The sequence below is a fragment of the Spermophilus citellus genome, assembly GCF_964194105.1.
Source record: "Spermophilus citellus genome assembly, chromosome: 15".
Taxonomy (NCBI): domain Eukaryota; kingdom Metazoa; phylum Chordata; class Mammalia; order Rodentia; family Sciuridae; genus Spermophilus; species Spermophilus citellus.
The window spans coordinates 23,981,140-24,002,600 of NC_138195.1; the positions used below are offsets into that span (position 1 = coordinate 23,981,140).

General features: G+C 33.6%; 1 protein-coding gene across 2 annotated transcripts in view; it reads right to left on the reverse strand.

The window, feature by feature from the left end:
• Window positions 1-21,461, reverse strand: part of PRKG1 (protein kinase cGMP-dependent 1) — a 1,128,350-nt gene that overhangs the window by 91,510 nt on the left and 1,015,379 nt on the right. For both annotated transcript variants that reach the window (XM_081267801.1, XM_081267802.1), the window contains one exon: window positions 19,985-20,059. In XM_081267801.1, the coding sequence (XP_081123927.1) occupies window positions 19,985-20,059 (75 nt within the window). The remainder of the gene's footprint in view (window positions 1-19,984; window positions 20,060-21,461) is intronic.

Sequence of the window (21,461 nt, forward strand, 5' to 3'; positions counted from 1 at the left end):
ATACATTTATGTTGTTAACAAATAACTGAGTGACTCTGAGTTTTTAATTTAGGTGATTCCATTATGGTATTTAATCCACAAACATAATTAATCCAAAATGTATTTAATTAAAATTAAATATGTGTCCCTTTGACACCCTGTAATTAGAAGTCAATAAGAATGGGCTTAGATATGTGAGGCATTATTTCCAAGTGACTGCTAAACTAAAATTAAGTTCAAAAATTAAACAGCTTTAGCTTAATTTTGAAAGTTTGGAAATAAAAAACAACAGAATTTAAACAGACATTCGTGAATTGGAATCTTCCAGTAATATAATTAAACCAGAACACACTGACCAACTCTTACTGCGTCTTTAGAGTAAAAATGAAAAGAAGATTGAAGTATACAGAAGTAGATGTGGGTCCACTTCTGCCACTTAGGAAAGAGACCCAACTCACTATATTAAGGTCAGCATCACTAAGAATGCATGTTGATATTATATGTCTGCTCTTTGTAGGCCCAGCTCTGGTTGACAAATATATAAAATCAGGTAGCTAGGCTCAAAAGCAGTGACTTCATCTTGAGGCTACCTGTCTTCCAAACAAAATAAAATTCTCACTAATGGAGTTAGCCTAAAGAGAAAACAAATAAGCAACAGTGAAAAGTATAGTCATAGAATAGGCTCCACTTTGACTTGTTTGATTACCAGATACATTCTACATATTGCATAAGTCATTGATAGTAGATATGATTTTAAAATATCAGTGCTCCAAATTGTGCAGTCTGTTCCTTGTCATTGCAAAACCACGAAAATATTCATTTTGGTAAAACATCTCCACTCATTTGACTTAAGTGTTAAATTGGTACTTTCCCTAAGTTCAGTTTGAAGTTGATCAGACTTGTGATAATTCATTACAACAAGTGTCACTGTAAGGAAACCCCTCAGGAAGTCCCTCTAATTATTTCCCACTAATTAGCTCAGATAGTAATATGTTCTGTTTTATTACCTTGATGCACATGGCTGATGCTTCAGGATAGTTAGTTGTATCATATTTCATTTTAAAAGTGAAAATATGATCACCTGGAAATAGTTTTTATTATTTTAATATTTTTAATAGGTAAAATATCACAGAAAAATGTTTATTTTTTAAATTTCTTAGGTCTGAGAGTTTAATAACAATTTACTTTCTATATTTTTCTATATCAAGTTTATTAATTAAATAATAAATTTAGATTTATATTGCTCTATTGTTAAAGGCAGAGACTAAGACCACAGAAGTGGAAACTTCATTTCATGGAGTCAACATTTGTCTTATTTATTCATTTTTTTGCTTTATATTCCTAAAACAGATTTAATTTTCTATTTACTACTTAAATGTTCAAAAACTACTTCTATTAACTTCAAGTGCTTTATAATTCTATGTGTTTAGTCCTTTGATCATTTTTATCTTTGAATAACAGTCATCATTCTCCCTCTATGTCATAACCATCATGTTTCCATGGAAACTGGAGAGAAAGAATGAAATGGTAAAACACTTCCATTTTAGATCTAGGTTGATGAGGTTGCTCTTCATTAGGAACCTCAATTGTTTAAATGGCAAGAATATGTATTTTTGTCTAATAAATATTATACAATAATGATTGATCTTTTGAAAACAGAAAATTATATTTCTAGCTAAGAAAACTTAACTCTTTTGAGACTTATTTAGGAGTGAGTCTTAGAGATTTTGTTTTCTTCCACATATTTTATTGTACTGTTTTAATTTTCTGTTATCATATAAAATAAAATAATAAAAGTGATCTTTAAAAAGAACAAGTTGCTACATACTTCTCCCCAACCCCCACCAGTTCTGGAGATTGAACTCAAAATCACTCTACCAGTGAGCTACATCCTTAGACCTTTTTATATTTTATTTTGAGGCAGGGTCTCTCTAAATTGCCCAATATGGCCTGTGATCCTTCTTCCTCAACCACACGACTAGTTGGTATTATAGCTATGTGCCATATGCCTGACTTGTGACACAGTTGGTAAACACATTTTAATCTTTACCAAATATCTCTATACCAGTAAAGTTTTAGCTATATTTTTAGGATAAAAAATTCTTCAATGCACATAAAGAAGTTAGATAAGTCGTATGAAACCTGCTTGAAGTTTTGTCCAGTTTTGATTGCTTCATATATTTTGCTTCTTTCAAAATCATAAATTAAGAAAGCAATTGCTTTTAGCATAAATAGGAATTAACTGTATTTGAGTCTCTGAAGGGATCCAGAGCTTCAAGCAAGGAAGATTTACATCTTGCTCTGTATATATTTTAACTAGCTGTTACTTTATTAAACAAGATATAAGTACTACTTATTTTGAAAGAGAGATATTCAGTTTTCTGAAATAAAGATCCTAACTTATAAAAAGCCAGGGAGTTAAACAAAGCTTCAAATAGTTGAGTAAAATGTGCAGGTTTTAACAGAGAAAACAAAGACAGCCCATTTTGCTTTCCCCTCAGTAAAAATAATGGGCAGTTTTTAGAGTGGCATGTTTTTCCTTTAATATTTCTTCTATAAAGATGGAGAGTTTGGCAAATGGGTGAGAAAAGGGAGCACTTTGTCACTCCTAGGGAACTTAGTAGCAATCAATTTTGAGTGAGTGCTGGAACTTCCTGTCCACTAAAAACAACAGAACAAAGAGAAAATACCATGAAATTCATGACAACAATGAAATGAAAATCTTGGCAAAGACAGAGGAAGTTGCTAAAGAAAAACAAAATAGAACCAAACCACACAAACAACCTATCTATATATTCATATGGCTTTGTATGTTTTCTAAAACAGATAAGGACTCAGTCTCTTTAAAGTCTAACATAATACTGGAATTTCTCATGCAAGCTAAGTTCAGATTCCAAACAAATACAGTTTTTTTTTTGTTTTGTATATAAGTAATTAATTATTAGAAAATCACTGAGTCTGTGGAGGCTCTAGTATTTTTTGGTATCTGGAAAATGTTTAATTTAATTGGTATCATAAGCCAAATTCTCATTCTTGAATTCCTCCTAAAATAAGAAGTACCTCTGAGGTATAAACATAGACTGGGGGGGGGGGGCACTTTCAACCTTAGAAACTAGGTATGAAAGTCATTCTAAAGAAATCATATATCTAGTTTCTAATTAATGTGCTGCTGTCTTGAAATTAGGTAGGAACACTGCTAGATTAGACAGAGCATATTGTGAGTTAAGAAATATACCTACTTAAAAAAAAAAGTCATTCCCTGACATCCCTCTGTCCCAGAAAGGCTTAAAAGCAAAGAAAACCAGCAGAGGTGACCATGTTCACTTAGCACTATTTCTGGCTAGAAGGAACCAGCATTCTTTGAGAAATGGCTGACTTCAGGACCAGGGGAGAAAAATATCTGAAGAACCTAAGGTATCTTATTAACCAGAAAGCAAGGGAACCCTTGACAACTAATGGGTCATCTTAAAAGGAAACAAGAAACCAACCTGAAGAAGTTAAAGGCAAAATTATTGAATACACTGAAAATAGAAAAATCCATGAATTTGTAATGGTACAAAAAGTGAGGGAAAAAAAATCAGCAAGACTTCATTTGTCACCAAGAAATAAGTAGTCCCAAAGTATTTACTCCAGAAATTGATAATTAATAGAAAAGAATAAAAAAAAATTATCCTCCCTATCCTGAATGCCTTGAGGGTAGATAATATATTAGATTTTTAGTTGATGAAGAAATGTTGTTAAGAACATAAGCTGAGTTAATTGATATTGAAACAATGATGGCATTGGATAATGATCATATTCAAAACCCAATAAGATAACTGATGCAGGTAGTGATCACCATTGTAAATTTAAAGATTAAACAGAATGTTGATGGGAACCTTCATAATTAAAAGAATAGCCTGTGACCCTCATAACACACTGACCCAAACTTCAGGAAACTGAAAGTAAAACACTGGGGCACTATTTGTCTTCTGATATAATGATGTATTTTAGCATATAATAAACTTCCTAAGAAATCTTGTCCAAAAAATTGAAAATGAATATAATTAATCTTTTAGACTTAAAGACCCTGTAGAGCCATATGGAGGACAGGGAGAGTCAAGATCAATGACACTATTTAGAAGCAGTAAGACAATATGAAGTGGGGAATCTACACCTAAACTGGTTCTGTTTCTTTAACAACCTAAAGAACTATTAGGAAAGATCTTCTAGACTGAAGGAGACCTAAAAAAACATAACATGGGATGTATGTGATTTCTTTTGATTCCAAATCAAACATATCAATCATAAGAAACATTTGGGAAAATAGAGAAAAACTGAATAATTATCAGATACTCATTTTATAGGATATGATAATGATATTGTGATTATATAGGAAAGTATCCTTCCATAAGTATCTTCATTTTTAGAAGATACTTATGGAAGGATGTATTTAGAGGACATGTTATAATATTAGTGATTTGCTTTAAAATATATCAGTAAACACCTTTTAAAGAATTAGACAAAGCAAATGTGACAAAAAATTGATAGCTCTGGAATCTGTGTGTAAAAGAATAGAGCTTCATTGCACTACTTTCTTTGCTTGAAAATTCATGTATTAATACGTTTTAAATTTTTATCTTCTAAAATATGCTTGTAAAATGGTTAGAGGTCTAAAAGAGTATTTGGTGGCTAGTGTGAGTCTCCCTTCAACATTCACAAGTTGTATGACCTCAGACTTACCCTCCATAGGCCAAAATTTCCTTATCTGGAAAATGTGAATCTTTTCCAACTATAGTTTTAGGGTTACATGAACTAATTCACGCTTGGCCCATACCAAGTGCTCCATAAATGTTAGCTATTATTGTAATCATCATCACATTCATCATTATTAAAAACACAAGTAGGACTATGTTACACTCACACATTATGTTACACTCACACATCACTTTAATGTTTAACAAAGTGCTTTCAAAACATTTGTCTATGTCATTAATAATAAATATTTGGTTTTAATAGAATATATTTAAATTCTCTAGATTCTCTGGGATTTGGATTGTTGATATTCCTTGACTACATAAAATTACTGGTATTTATTTGGTAAAAGTTATACATATAAGTTACCACTTTCAAAGAATAAATGGAGTACTGAGTATAAATCAGATTTGTTTTTTTATAGTTTAGAAATATATGGGCTTTTGCTGATTTTTCTGGTCCTCACTTTTATTAGTATCCACTATAGTAAAGCTAAATGTGGGGTATTTGAACTTTCTGGTTGCTTTGAGTTTTTGTGAGTGGTGGATTATACTGTATTTTATAGCAAATAGATACTATATTTCCAATAAATATAAACATGCATTGCAAACATCTTTGTTGATCACAGGATTATTCAAGCTTTCCAATTCTGAAGAGATAGGTTAAGGGTGTGAATGAGAATGCTTATTATTAAAAGGGTGACTCTAAAAAACTGCCAATTGTTCCCAGTGGCCGGGTGTTTATTTTTTACTATAATTGCATCTGGAAATAGAATTCAAACATTGCAACCTGACCAGTGTTATTCTTCAGAAATTCAGTGACGGCTCATGGTCAACTAATTTAATAACTGGCAAATAGAAATGAGTCCAATAGGCCCTGAGGGGGTCCAGGGAAAATGAGTGAAACTCTTGACCCTTTTCAGCCTCCTTAGTCACAAACATACCTGCAGGGGAAGGGGAGAGGGGACTGAAAAGTATATAGAAAGTTTTAATCTGTGCTTCTATCAAAGCAAGCCTCATATTATACACTTCAGATGACAGAATCAGTATATAGTAGTAAACAAGTCTATGCAAACAAAAATCATTCCTTGACTCAAAACATACTTACACTTTTCCTTTATACAGAAGTGTCTTAATAAAAATCCTTAGACTGCTATAAATGCTCCATATAAGTGCTGAGATATCATTTCATAATTCCTCTCTTTTTTCATAATTCTTTTCTTATTAAATAATAGTCAACAATATAGTTACTTCATTTCTTAATAGATTTGGGGTTTCTTAAGGAGAGAGAACACATCTTCTCTTTTTAAGTACATGTCTGACATATTTGAATCTGAAAAATGTTGGCTTAATTTATTTCTCACAATAATGATGTACTATTCTTTGAATATGGAGAGGACCCTACATCACTATATTGACATGTGCTTAGCAAGATGTGCACCTCATTCCTCTTACTTTCTTACTTTCTCTTCTTGGGATCCAACATTTTCAAGTAACTAGTTGAGCAAAGGGCTATAATCTAAATGTTTTATCATACCCATTGTACATGTTTACACAGATACAAATACATACACACACACACACATACACACACACACACATATGAAAAAATCACAAAGAAATTCTACTATATACCATGCATTCTGAAAAAATGAAAATGCTGATCATAATCCACTAAATGAACATGAGAACCCCTACTTATTTGTAAGCCATAGTTTGACAATTACACAAAAGGTCTACTGCTTGCTTCATAACAACCCCAACATTTTGTTGTTTTAATTTCTTATTCTCCTTGAGGTCTTTTTAACAATCCCAGATTCTATGTTTTCCTAATCCTTGAATTTTTCCCCTGAACAAGATTCCTAGCATCTCTGCATTGCAGATGTCTACTTCCTGCATCTGAGGATGTACAGAGACAGCATCTTACGGATTGACAGGACTGCCTCCAATTGTTTTATGCTCTTTCCTCAATCAGCAGGAAGTCAAGTTGTCTAGCCTATGGCTTTTGGAAGTCCTAGGGGAACAATAATCTTGTAGACCCACAGCAGGATGACAATAGAGCATCTTGTTGGCAGAATCTATTGTTACAAAGGTGGAATTTAAAGAATGGCATGCCCTTTACTTCTAAAAGTTAATGAAACCATGTAGATAGAGCTTGTAATGTAAAGATGCTGCTATTCGGGGAGACTGTCACATTTGTGACTTTCAGGCCTCAAAAGCACCTCTATTTTTTGCCTGTAGCTCACTCATTCTCTTTTGTGGCAAATTCAATTTCACAAGGTACACTTGTATTATAGTACCAATGTAATATTAGTCATCTATTATAGATGTTCATTTTACCTGAAATCTGTTTTTATGTTTCCCATCTTAATACAATGCCATGTCTTACTATTATAACCCAAAGGGTTGTATGAATAGAAAGAAAATTCATTATATTATACACAAAGTAATTACATTTGAGGCTATTACAGGGACTTCACATCCGGGGTAAAAATTGGCAGTCAACAATGTGCAGAATCAAACTGAGATTAGTGTTTTCCCAGCTTTAGCAAATCTACCAACACAAACATCTTAAAACCAAAGTTTTAGCATTTGCTGAGTCTGAGTCTCCTAGTGAATTAACTGTCTCATCATGCTTAAAATACAGCTTCTTTCAAGGAGTAAAAATAATTTTTTTCTAAATCTCAAATATTAGGAAGAAACTTATGAATCCTCATTGAATATGGATAAGTTATGTTGTATAATTTGGTTTTATTCTAGCATTTGAATTAGTTAGATTTTGGCAAACCTACCCTTGTGGAACTTAAATCTTGGCAGGTGTCAATTGTGATACATTTATTGCACTTAAACTTTTTTCTTGAAAGTGAAACTATAGGAGGATAAGGCTCATCTTCAACATTTAATAAAATTCTATGCTTGATAATATTATAGTGTTTCCCCCTATAATTTTGTATTTCTTTATCTTCTATTTATGTTGTTTGCTTTCATCCATGGATGATTTTCTCTGCCATCCCTACGTATTTAGTAATGTTTATAAACATTTCTGATTTCCATGACTGTGGGGTTGGAAGTTGCATTATAATACTGATATCCTGTGGGTAAAGGTCAGTGATGCTACTAAACATTCTGCAATTAATAAGAGAGCCCTCTACACAAATAATTATGTAGCCCAAAATGTCAAAATGGCTAAGGTTAATAAACCTTATTTTTATGTATAGCAGTGCGATGTTTCCATAATTACAAAAATTAGTAAAAGTTTGAGGCTTATGAGACAAGATTATCAATAAATATTTAGGTATAATGTCTATGAAACTATTAAAATTATCTTGATAATCGCACGTGTTTCTCAATGGGGATGTATTCTGAAAAAATATATTGTTACAAAATTTTGTCATCATAAGAACATCATAGAGTGTTCTTTCACAAACTAAGACTGTGAAATCTAGATGTCACTAGCAACATAATCTTGTACATGTGATCTGCTGTTGACTGAAACATATGGTGAGTGTCTTTCTTGAGCTCCCTCCCCACCTGCCTATATATGTGTTGGTGTGTGAAGCCACTGCTCTGATTGCTTGTGTCAGTGCAGAAGAGAATATTAATATTAATCACTGTCAACAGCTTTCTGAAGAAAAGGGCTGATGTACTCTCCTAATTCATGCTGTCACTCAAAAAAGCACCATTTGACATTTGGTCTCTGTTTACAAAGTTGTCATGTCTTCAATGGGCCTTCTGTTTTTGAGTCTCAAGGCAACTTTTTTGAGCCCATTTGAAATGAAGGGTTGTTATACGGACTAAAGCATATTCTTCATGATAGTTTAATTGTTTATGCAACATAATAAAGTTTAAAAACTAAAACTAAAAAACAAAAAAATACAAGTTCCATAAAGAGGAGTCTACAAGAATAAAATGCTCACTAAAGTAATGAACAGGGAACCTGACTTGAGAAAACAGCTCCTTGAATGAAACTGTGATATCTTTATAGGCCAGTTTTACTAGGATAATAGGCACATTTCGCCGAAAAAAAAATTTAGGGTCATTTTAACAAAAAACTTTTAAAAATAATGAGCAATTACTTTTAGGCCATATGAGTCAAATTAATATAATGATGTTATGTTCATTGTATCACAGTGATTTATGCTACAAAATTAATCCATTACTTAAAAATCATTTTTTTCTATATGGATTCATGGGGGAAATAGTAATATAACATTTTTTAGTTTCAAAGGTACTAATTTTCTAATGACATTTTATTGAAAGGAAGCCTAGCTTTTTATCATACCTAAATGCCATATTAGAAAGAGAAAATGGTATGTATAATGATGAAAATGAAAAATGCTTTTTCTAAGGCTAATTTGTTTAACTACTGTGAATTTTCAAGTGAACTTCAAGCATGACTGTATGATTTTTGATAAAAATACTTTGAATAACATAGGCACTATCAGCAATACTTTCAGATTGGAAAAGGAAAGAAATACTCAGTGATCTTTGTTAAAATGTAGACCCACAAAGTCATCCATGATCCTCAAGCATCTGTTTTCTGTTAACAATCAAAAAGGTCTTCATTATTAATTTAGAAAATAAGCAAAGGTGAAAATATTGTTTATATATGAAAAAAGAGGTGCCTTAGCACGTACATTCTGAATATCTTAGAAGGCTAGAGCTAAAAGCTGGAGTTTTAAGATTGCCATTTTTTAGGGATTGGGAAACAGGCCAGCAGGGCCTAGGGTGCTTGCTCAGGTTCACACATAGGACAGATGACAGTGCCGGCTACACTGCTGTAACCAAGGCTCACTCTCCAAATTTCACTATGGGAATATGACCTCCACAAGGAACTCTTCAGCACTGAGTTAACAGGTTCAGAAGTTTTTTCCCTAAACTGGCTCAACCTTAAATGCCAACCAGGTTTAGAATTATGCCATATTGCTAGGGGATAGATAGTGAGAACATGAGGTTAAGGGAATTCTATAAAATAGGCCCACTATGCTGACCGGTATGCTTTCTTTGCCAAAAAACAACCTGCCTGCAGCCCACCTGGCCTGAGGGGACAGGATAAGTCACAGTCCTCAGCAAACTGAGGCAAGGCAAAGGTCTTGCAGTCAGTGAAGGTAATGAATGATGAGTGTCCAGAGAGGATGATGACCGGCTATTAAAGAGAGAACAATGAGTTGTTAATTTCGGAGATACTACTCCTCCTTTAATTGTCAGGATTGCTGACAATTAAACCCTATGTCCCTGCATTTGGTCACATATATGGGGAAGAAAGAGAAGACAGTGATTAAAAAGAGGGGTTCTGGGGCTTATAAAAGACTAAGAGGCACCCCTTCCTATGGGCTTTCAGCTCCAAAGTTCTACTTCTTTTGGAGAAGTCGATCTCTACTACTTTCTTAAATAAAACTTGCTTTCTGTGCTTGCCTCAGCTGCTTCATGGGTGTTTAGTCTTCAACACTGAAGAATGAGGACCAGGTCCTGATTGCCAATAGATCAGTATCAATACTGAGAGACATCCTTCACTTAAGAAAAAAGAAGTTACCCAAATTATTACTTTTCAATTGAAACTGCTAGGAACACAAAGGGAACTATTAGGTTTTATTTCTTTCTGATTTTTTTTAAGTATCACATAATGGGCTTAGTAAATCAACTATGCTAAAAAGACACATCTAATACAGATGGCTCTGATTTCTATGAAAGGGAGTTCTAAAAAGTAAGTCCAATCTCATTGCCATATTGGATCAAAATATCCATAGGCTTTAAAGAGCATTTGATGATTGAAGACTAATGTTCAAAGAGAGCAACTAAGAACAGAACAGGAAGGAAGAGCATGAGGAAAAGACTAATAGTAAACAAAGACGAATGGGGGGAGAGAAAGGGAGAGAGAAGGGAAAGCATATGGAAATGGTAGGAGACCTTCAATGATACACAAAATTATAAGAGGTTATGAGGGGCAAGAGGGAGGGGGGGAAAAAGGGGAGAGAATTTAACAACAGCAGAGGAGGTAGAGAGGGAAGATGGGAGGCGGGGAGGGAAGGGGGGATAGTAGGGGATAAGAAAGGTAGCAGAATACAATAGTCACTAATATGCCATTATGTAATAATGTGAGTATGTAACAGTTGTGATTCTGCAATCTGTATTTGGGGTAAAAATGGGAGTTCAAAACCCAATTGAGTCTAATGTATGAAAGATGATATATCATGAGCTCTGTAATGTTTTGAACAATCAATAAAAAAAAACAAAATAAATAAAAAAAAAGAAGACTAATGTTCAGTTGTCATTAGCTAATATGGCAATGGTAGAAAGGAAACATCTTCCTTTTTAGAAGGAAACAGAGTCAGCAATCAAATGCTTGGTCTGTTGTCACCAAGCAAGTCAGCAGCACTAGATTTCAATTATCTTTAGTCCTCTGCTCTGTCAATTAGAAAAGGTTGCATGCAAGGACATACTGGGATTCACATTTATAAAGTCTTACTACCTAGGGAGTCTTAAAGATAAGCGCTGCTGAGAAGAAATTAGAAAATGGCCTTTGAGAGATTAAAATTTTTTAATGAATAGAAAAAAAATACTCCTATCTAAGGCCAAGTAGTTTTATCTTGAAAATCATTTTCTAAAAGAGCAACCAAGTCAATTTCAGTGTACTTGAAAGAGAAATTTACTTTGATGTTCTCTGTAGTCACAAGTCACACTGAAGCATTAATCTGGTACTGGTGGCCTTAGAAACTGTTCTATACCTCTTCCTATGCTGATTATAAGTACTGGAATTTAAAAGCAAACAGCTCTTGCAACGTTTAAAGCAACATATGAATTCAGGGCCAAATGTTGTACTTTTCTTGTTTCCTGTCCTTTGCCTTGCAATAAAACAGAAAATAATTTTTATTGCCAAAAGAATAGGGCTGTCCTCTGACTTCTCAACCTACAAGTGGTCAGCAAGTTCTAATTCTGGTTTGAGGGCTATTTCATAATGCCATTCTCAGTGTTCATTCCATTTAATTGGCATATAGTTCCCATTTTGGAACAGGATATTGCTCACTTGAATTCTTTCCACAGGAGAAAAAACAATTTTCTAGGCTCATTTCCCTGAGAATTGCTTAGATCAAACCAAGTTGTTTTAAGTAAATTGTTGATAAGATTGTGGGAATACTAAGATCTTTATTCCAAAATGCCTGGCAGAGAAACTCTAATAATATAGGGCTAAATATCAAAGTCTGTGTTCAAAAGAGCAACCCCTTGTGTACTGGATTATGCATTTCAAATCTCATGTTTGTTGGATGCTAGGTGACCCTAGGGCATTTCAAAAGACCTAAACAATACAGCCCTTGGTTCTGATTTGCATAGCCTCATGAGCTTTGAAAGGCATTTGATAACGTGAATTTTCAAAGGCCTGAGCAACATCCAGTGTCAAAGTGCACAGAACAACCTCCCTGTGACAAGCAGAGTGAGCAGCTAAAGGGCTGTCTCTGTTAATGAAATGTAATGAGAGAACATCTTTTCCTACTGTCACATTGTGTCAAATAACAAGGTTCACCACCAAAAGTAATCCTGAAAATATCAAACAGATGAAAATGTTCTTTTTTAAATGAACTTGGCAACAGAAGGGGGCGGGCTTTCAATCAATGAGGACTAATTACAAAAAAACAGGATTATTCTTTCAAAAAGCCAAGAGAGTGGTCCACACACAGACAATATTCTTGAAACTCCTTACAAAGGGCAAGTGCAGAGGTGACTGTGATACTTCATTGTTTGTGACAATAAATCAGAGGCAGGCCTGATGCCTCTGATGTTTTTGTGCAACAATGTTTTCTCTGATGATGAGAGTCCTGTTTTGCACAGTAGCTGTATTTATGACTCTCTCCATTAGTTTCATCTTTCTGGTTTACTTTTAAATGTTTCTTCCTGTATTATGAGATTCTATTATGAATGTCATTTTTCAGGACAAGGCAGAGACAAAGTGAATGCATTAGGAGTGTTGTGTGGAGAATGGGGTGGGGCAACATAGTGATCATAAGAAGGGTATGTTTTTGGCACTTTGAACCTCATTGCTCAGTGTCCCTTTTTCCCCTTTATGCTCAAAGAGAGGCTTATGTTATCCCTGGAGGGAAGGAGGTTTATATACAAATTTATGCTGCAATATTAGGAAAATCATTTTATTCTTTATATAAGAATTTATTATTTTTACAGATGTTTTAGAGTTGCTAATATTTAAACCCCAAAATAATGTCACCCAATGTTAGAAAAAAAGAGTAAGGACCTTCTTACTCAAGAAATCACACCAGAAAGTAGTGTAAATCCTATCCAGGGAGATGGTCTGGCTCTCCTTTCAGGAGGTCTGTCTTCACCCTCTAAGCCTGGTCACTGTTCCATTTTCCTGTACCTTATTGGCTGTCATCATCTCTCCCTGATTTGCAGACCAAAAATCTCAGCATCATCTTTGACCTCTCTCCCTTTCAGCCTTAAATATCGTTCACATGCTTTTCTCTATTGATACTGAAAGGAAAGTGACCACAACACTCGGAGTGACCAAAAGATCTTTATTGCAGCAGTGCAACAAAGAGAAAAGAAGGAAGGAAGGAAGGAGAGAGAGAGAGAGAGAGAGAGAGAGAGAGAGAGAGAGAGAGAGAGAGAGAAGAGAAGAGAAGAGAAGAGAAGAGAAGAGAAGAGAAGAGAAGAGAAGAGAAGAGAAAAGAAGAGATGAGATGAACAGGGAGAGAGCAAGAGCAAGAGAGAGACAGAAAGCGCGCGCAAGAAAGATAAAGAGCAAGAGACAGAGAGCAAGAGAGAGAGGGGCCTGGCAGGAGGGAGTTTTTATAGCCCAAATCTAATGGGGCCTCTGGGTCTGCATGCTGCCTTGTTGGCCCAAGTGGGGTTGAGTGCTCAGCCTTGAGCGGGACTTGACACAAACAGGTGATAAAGGACCAGATAGAGGGGGGTTTGAGTGTGTGGGCTATCTTGCAGCCAACATCTGTTCAGCTTGCCCTGCAGACAACACAGTTCAGCCTGCTCTGCACCCAACACATACCATCCTCATTCTAATCCTGTCTCCCATTAGCTTTATCTGGAAACATTCTGACTATTCTTCCTTCTTTTACTTTATACTTTACCAATGAGAAAAAAAAAAGAGAGCTCAATTATAACTTAAACAGCTCATTGGCTAGCTTAGAAGATTGAAGTGATTTTTCCAATTTCCTAACATGACCTACAAAATCTTGCAAGATTTGGCCTCTGTCATTCTTTCCGTTCTCATCTTTCTTCTCCATCTCCATTTATCCCCCTCCAACTCCTATGTTCTAGGTCCCAGAAATTAGTACTTTAGTTCTTTGAATATGTAATGCTGCCTCTTATCTTGAATTGTTTTTTATTTAATTAGTTTTTCCTCTGTCTGTAATGTTCTCATGCCTCTTGCCTAGCCTACACCACTAATTCTTTTTTTTTTTTTTTTAATACCAGGGATTGAACTCAGTAGCACTTGACCACTGAGTCATGTCCCCAACCCTAATTTGTAGACAGGGTTTCACTGAGTTGCTTAGCTCTTCTCTGTTGGTGAGGCTGGCTTTGACCTTGTGATCCTCCTGCCTCCACCTCTCAAGCCACTGGGATGACACACATTCGACACTGCACCTGGCTTATACACTAATTGTTGCTTAGCCAGCACCAACTAATTCCATAGAATTCAGGTAAAATATAATTAAAATGTCACTTCCTCAGGGAAGCCTTCTAAGAATGATTAACATGTGTGTGTCTCTCCCACTGAAACACAAACTTCATGCAAGCAAGAAATGTTGTCTTATTCACCATTTTATATAAAACATTTGTAGGCATAGAAAATATTTTCTTGAATAAATGAATGTAAACAAAGAACATGGATGATGTTGGCGGATGTGAGGCTGTGGGTCATGGCATGGAGTATTTAAATTTATATGTGTTTTGAGTGATCGAGCTTGCTAAAAAGCATGATCATATCCCTTTGGAAGCTTTACATGAATTTTTACATGAGAATAGATTCTCCTTGAGAACAATATCAGATCACATCAACTTAGATCATAATTAATGGCATGTGCAGATCTATATTTACATATCCATCAGAACTTATCAATGGAAGTGCTTAGATGTGAATCCCTCTAGGCTTCTAGATAAGACAACAGAATATAACAGTACGGCTAAATCTACCAGTTCAATTTGGGATAGCTATTTTTTATGAATGCCATCATGGTACAAAGTAATTTTGAAAGCATTGCTAGTTGGGACATACTAGTGGTGTTGATTGGTGCTTTTTTTCTTTTCTTTTTTTGTCTTTTCATAGAAATGAGTTAAAACTTATCTTCAAAAGCAGAATAAATTGATAATCAATAAGGCTTCAATTGAATCAGTTCAGAATAACAGATTTCTATTCATAGTACTATCAGGCCATCATTAACATAATGTTTCTAAAGACTACATAAGAGTATAATAAATGTTTGTAATATGATTATGGTGCTAAATAGAAAAAAAATTATAAAATTATAAATGCACTATAAGTACAATTATAAAACAGACAGATAAGAACAGTTATTTCATTGACTTTCCTTTCTTTATCTTGCCAAATTATTTTTTATTAATAGTGAAACAACAAATATTTTAACAAAAATAAACATCATTATAGGTAAAAACATTGTTTATATTTTTCACCCTCTGTATGACCTTAATTGGGAATATAGTTGTTGCATATGTAAATAACCTTTATATTGAAGATTTTTATGATCAAGTATTACAATTAACAAACTAAGTTAAAATATACAGTAGGACTTTTTAATTGAAAAAAGTTGCCTTGCCTATCATTGCTGAGTATAGTATTCAACAATGAAGACCTCAATAACAGTCTAATTTAAAAAAATATTTATATTTATTTTCAGACATAGACTGCATTCATATAATCAGAAATACTTAATGAAATAAAACATTTATTTTTTCTCTTGATATTTCTGAACCGTCATGATTTTTACAAGACAAGCCTTAAAAGTGGAGATAGGACTCTATATTCAAAGTATTATATGACGGTGATTGTCATAATATATTTTTATAACTACAGAATGAAAAAATTGACCTATATATCAATCTTCCCTCTGATATATATATCAATTATAAGATGATTCTTACTATTAGAAAATTGGTTTTATATTTGGTAGGCACATTACAAATCACAATGCTTTACTCATCATAAGTAAATTTCTAAATGTTTATTAAATGAATGATTACATAACCTCAGAGGAAAGTACTGTGTACATACTGTCACACACACTGCTTTCTGATCCAAATGAAGATTAAGGATCCTTTACTTTGATCTGAGATTGTCTCTCCTAATGATTTTGAGATTATAAGTCATTATTTTAAAAAGGGAAACCCTCAGTGGATAATTAGCAGTAATCAAGAGAAGTTTAAACATGCATGAAGGTGAAGTTGCAGCTGAGAATTATTGTAGGAAATAAATCTCGTGAGACAGGGTGAGGGCACATATCCTGCAGTAGAGATGTTTTGAAAACCATTTCACTGGTGGATTTCTCTCAAGCCATTTCTCTTGGACCAGGTTCCTAAGCCAAATGCTTGGTATTTTTTTTTTTTTTCTAAAAAGAATGGTCTGTACACTTTGAGGAATCATTCTGCCATTGAGCCTGTTAGGCTAACAGCTAATGAGTTTCTCACTTTTGAGTTTTTAAATGTCTCAGTGGAATCAGTCATTACAGTCGTTCCTACTTCTTTCTCTTCTTACCCAAATAGACACAGTCCATGAAGCAATACCAATAATAATTTCACATAGGTAAGTAATTCAATCACTTTAGTTGGATTTTAAGAAACATAATCTTCCACAGTTTTGCAAAACCAAGAGGACCACCTTACAAAAGATACTGTTTATACAGTGAAGCCAAATCATCACCTGTTTCAAATGGTCCAGATTTTGTTGACCTATACAGAAATTTAGAGGTATTAACAGAATTATCCAGGGAGTTTAAGCCAATTAGAGTCTGTTCCTAGTCTCTGCACTGTAGGCAAATCTTCTAAGTTCCTTAAATACAAAGTGAAGGCACAAAGTGCTTAAGGGGAAGAAATTCAATAGAGAGAGACAACAATGCTAATACCAATAGATGTTTAAACTTGTTAATGAGACTAAAAAGCTTTCCTTGGCAATGAGTCATAGTTTGCCCCTTGTGAGTGATAGGATACCTAATTAAAAAATGACTTCTGACCAGGAGTGCTAGTGCATGCCTGTAATCCTAGTTAATTGGGAGGCTGAGGAAGAGGATCGAGTTCAAGACCAATCTGGGCAATTTAATGAGACTCCATCCCAAAATACAATTTTAAAAAAAGACTGGGGAGGTAGCTCAGTGGTAAAACTTTGTCTTACATGTTTGAGGCCCTAAATTCAATCCCCCAGTACTGCAACAAAAAGAAAAAGGAGATGACTTCCACCTAGAAATCTATAAAAAGCTAACAGTGAAAGAGGCCTACAACTCCTCCAAAGATTTGTTTATGTATCTATTTTTAGGAGGAAAAATAAAAATCTCTCTAGAATTTGTATCAAAGGTTTTAGTCATTTTTAATCAAGCCATTTTCAGTTTCTAAGTAATAATAACTTATTTAATTATAAATAAATTAAGGAAAATGGGTTCATTCATTTAGGTTTAGTAGGAATTAAACAGAAAAATTAAAAATGTGTCCCAGAAATTTGGTAAAACAGTTTCCTGTGTGTTTTTACAAATACACACATGTATTAAACACACACGTGCACACACACAAAAACACATCATACACACAAAGAGGTGATGGATACATTGATTAACTTGATTTTGGTAATCATTTCATAATGCACACATAAATCATCACATTGTATAACCTAAGAATATATAATTTTTAGTTTTTAGTTGTACTTCAATAAAACTGGGGAAAACTATATATATATGATATCTCAAATATGATCTATCAAATCTATGAGTCAAATAAAATACCCAGAGAAGCACCTGGAGGTAGGTAGTCATTTTATTTTCTTTTGTTGTTCCTTAACCATAAATAAATTCTCTTTTAATCAAATGTTATTGTTTTTATTAAAAAAAGACATTTATTGATATTTTCCAGGCGAGGTGTAATTTAATGATATGCTAACCCAGCAAGAGAATTTTGCTTATGAAAGATTAAAAACTTTATTTGCTTAGGTAAAATAAATTTAGATAATATATGTGGAATAATCAGTATCTTTAAATACAACCATATATGAAATGCATTAAAGTATATTTCCAGTGATTAATTCTATCAACCAAAGCACCCATTTTTATGGCTCATTATAATTTAAAAAGTTTGAAAATACTGTCACCAATTAAGTCTCAAAAATTAGCATTTTACAGATGTGGTAACTAAGGCAGAAAGACAGGTCTGACAAAGATCACTTGCTTGGGAAGAACAGAGTCCGGAACAGAAACCAAGGATTCTGGCCTTTCACAAAATGTGTTTTATGTTGACTGATTTTCTCTTTTGTAACCTGAACTGTAGTCACACCTTTCTTCCAATTGTTTGAGTCTGGATTTCAGTATATTAGTTTTCCTACTACCTTTAGTGTGTGCACGTGAATTCATGAATGGACAGAATTCTTGACATGTACACACTGTTATCTTTATAAGGTCAATAGACACTGAGAAGGAGATGACTAATTCACAGTTGCTTTTCTATCACTTATCAATTGTAAGCCTGTGATGGCCTCAACTTTTGAAATAAATATGAGCTATACAAAAACTGTCACTAGATAATGTATTTGAAGTTCAACAGGGAAATAGAAATAGTCCAAAGTATCGAGAATATATTAATGTAAAATACTTCTGACTTTTTCTAGCAATTCTAAGACTAGTTACTCAAGTAGATTTCAATGGATATTTGAGATTACCACCAATTATTGTATATATAAACACACATATACATATTTTCTAAGGAAAAATAAAAACAAGCTGAAATAAATGATGACATAAATATGAAGTTTTTTTAACACAGAAAGATAAATAAATATTTTTTTAGGAATAAAGTTCAACAATAACAAAATGCATTTTTATATCTTATGAGGCTGATAAGATACTTTTCATGGTCCCTCTGCCAGAGTACAAGAAGCTAAAGTGTACACTGAACATGAATTTGCATTTAAATGTACTACAGGATCATTAAATGTCAGAAAAATTGATATTAAGTATCCACAGTATATGTAATCCCAAAGACTCTGTGGGATGTGGTGTTAAAACTGGCCTATGTGATTTCCTGGGCAGGTCCTCATAAGAGCACTGTGAGCATTTGACCTCAGGATGTAAGTCTCTGTCCCTCCAAAACTCAGAGAAAACCAAAACAACAACAACAACAAAAAACCCCAAAACTATATAGAGAAGAAATTGTGAATATATCCATATAACTTTTAAAATATAATTTTATGGGGTCAACATGTAGTGCAGTCCTTATCATTTTAGTTCTAGGCCAAATGTTTTATCTTCATGGATTCTCAAAGCAAGAAAAAAAATTACTTTGATTTTTAGGTTCCTGTAAAACCAACTAATCATATTCTGCCCATGAACTATCTATTTAACCCTCACTGTTTTGAATTTAAAGTGTTTTACTTAAAGTGATAATGAAATAAGAATTTACACTGGAAGAAACTAGGGAGGATTATAAGATATTGTTTTTTGTTGTTTGTTTGTTTGTTTAATTAGCCCAAAACTTCTGCAGAAAAAAAAATGTAATCTCAAATTACTTCAAATGTTTGTCAAACATTAAAGTTTTGGGTTAAAGAAAACTATCCTTGTATAAGAATTGTATTTTTAAACAAAATGATAATTGATAGGTTATTTATCATCTCATATCAATTCCAAATTAGTAACATCAAAGTTCAATGTGAAGTGATAATAATTGCAGCCTTGTAAATACCTCTAGCTTTATTACATTTTACGCAGTTGAATGCAATCACCATTTGTTCAGAAAGTATTTTCTGTAGGACAAACTACATATTTATATTCAATCATTTATACTGTATTTTAAAGTAACCGTGTACCTTGTTCAGATGATCTTCATCACAAAATTAAGGTTTTATGTTTAAAGAGAGATATACTAAATAAGCATATTGTATAATAATTATCTTGAATAGTGTGCTTCATTTTCCTCTCAAGTAATTAGATTTTTACTATCGGAGTGTTGGACTTTGTTGAGTCCATCAAAATATTTGATCTTATTTCTATTCAAAATCAATATTTATCAAGAAAAAGACGAAAGAAAATAGTATCACTTACTTTGCTTTTGCTTCTGCATCCTCATATGCTTTATTAGAAACATCATCCAGCCCTCCAATCAAATGCTTGAAAGAGCTGTAAGAGGAAAAACACAGTAATTAGGAAAAATACAAAATAGTAAGGATAGAAACCTAGTCAATTGTAAGGTGAAACAATTAAGGGCATCTAAAGAAAAATAAATTCAAACACTTAACCTAATGCATCATTAATAAACATACCAGAGAGCAGATATTTTCCCCTGACTCTGATATAAACTTTATGAGATCAGAGACCTTTCCTACTTGATTCATCTCCATAGTCCCCAATACTTAACTGTATCTGGCTACATGTCTGGTAAAGATAGATATTCAAATAATGGAGTAGATTAAAATCTATTATACATTAATTTATATGCATCACAAAGTTAATGAGTCTTTTCATTATAATACTAAAACAACAACAAGATCTACCAACCACAGAGTGCTTACTATATGTCAGGTATTATAATTATCATTCACATTTATTAATTCAGTTCTCAAGCTATAAAAGACAAGCATCATTATCTACACTTAAAATTAGTAAGCTGATCTTCAAAGGCAAAAAAAAATGTGTAGCTGATGGGAAAATAAACATCAGCAGAGAATTATAGAAAAATCAACTCCTTTGAAAGAATGAAAAAAAAATCACTTTAGTGTAAAGCAGGAGGTTTAATTTACTCAGTCTATCAATATCCTACCATGTACCTAGAAATGTTTTCAGACTTACTTTATAAGTGAAGTCTCATCTATTACATATTTAAAATATAACACTATAAAATAACGCAATGTAAGCATGCACACATACTATAATAGTCCTCGAAAAGCAAACAACAAGATACAGTAACTCTTAGGCAAACAACATTTTGGTAATGACTAGAACTTTCCTTTTGTGGATAAAGAAACAAAAAATAGAGACTATACACAGAAATCTGGGACTTCACCTGACAGTCAGAGCCCCACATACCAGGCACTGCCCGGTGTGCTTCATATGCAGTAACTAATAGTATACAAGGACCCACTGAGTTAGGATTATTTATCTCTCTTTTACTTTCATTTATCCCCATATTGTAAAGAAGGATACTAAAGTACAACAGGTTGAGAAACTAGCCCAGAGTCACACAGCCAGCAAATGGGAAGATTAAATGGCAGAAGGTGATCATTCGCCTTCCTACTATTCAAACTTACATTGTACTATCCAAATCACTATGCTTGGAAGCTAATTGTGAAATTTCTAATAATATCTGGGCTCTGGGTGGAGAGTTTTGAAGTGGTATAAGAATCACATTTTGATTTTAAATCTCTACTTTTTTTTTTCATTGCTGGGGATCAAACCCAGGGGCTCTTGGTTGTTAGGCGAGTGCTCTACCACTGAGCTGCACCCTAGCCCTTGTATAATCTAAAATATGTAAATGACTTTTTGTGTTGTAATCATTGAACATTAAGTTATGCATTGTCAGGTC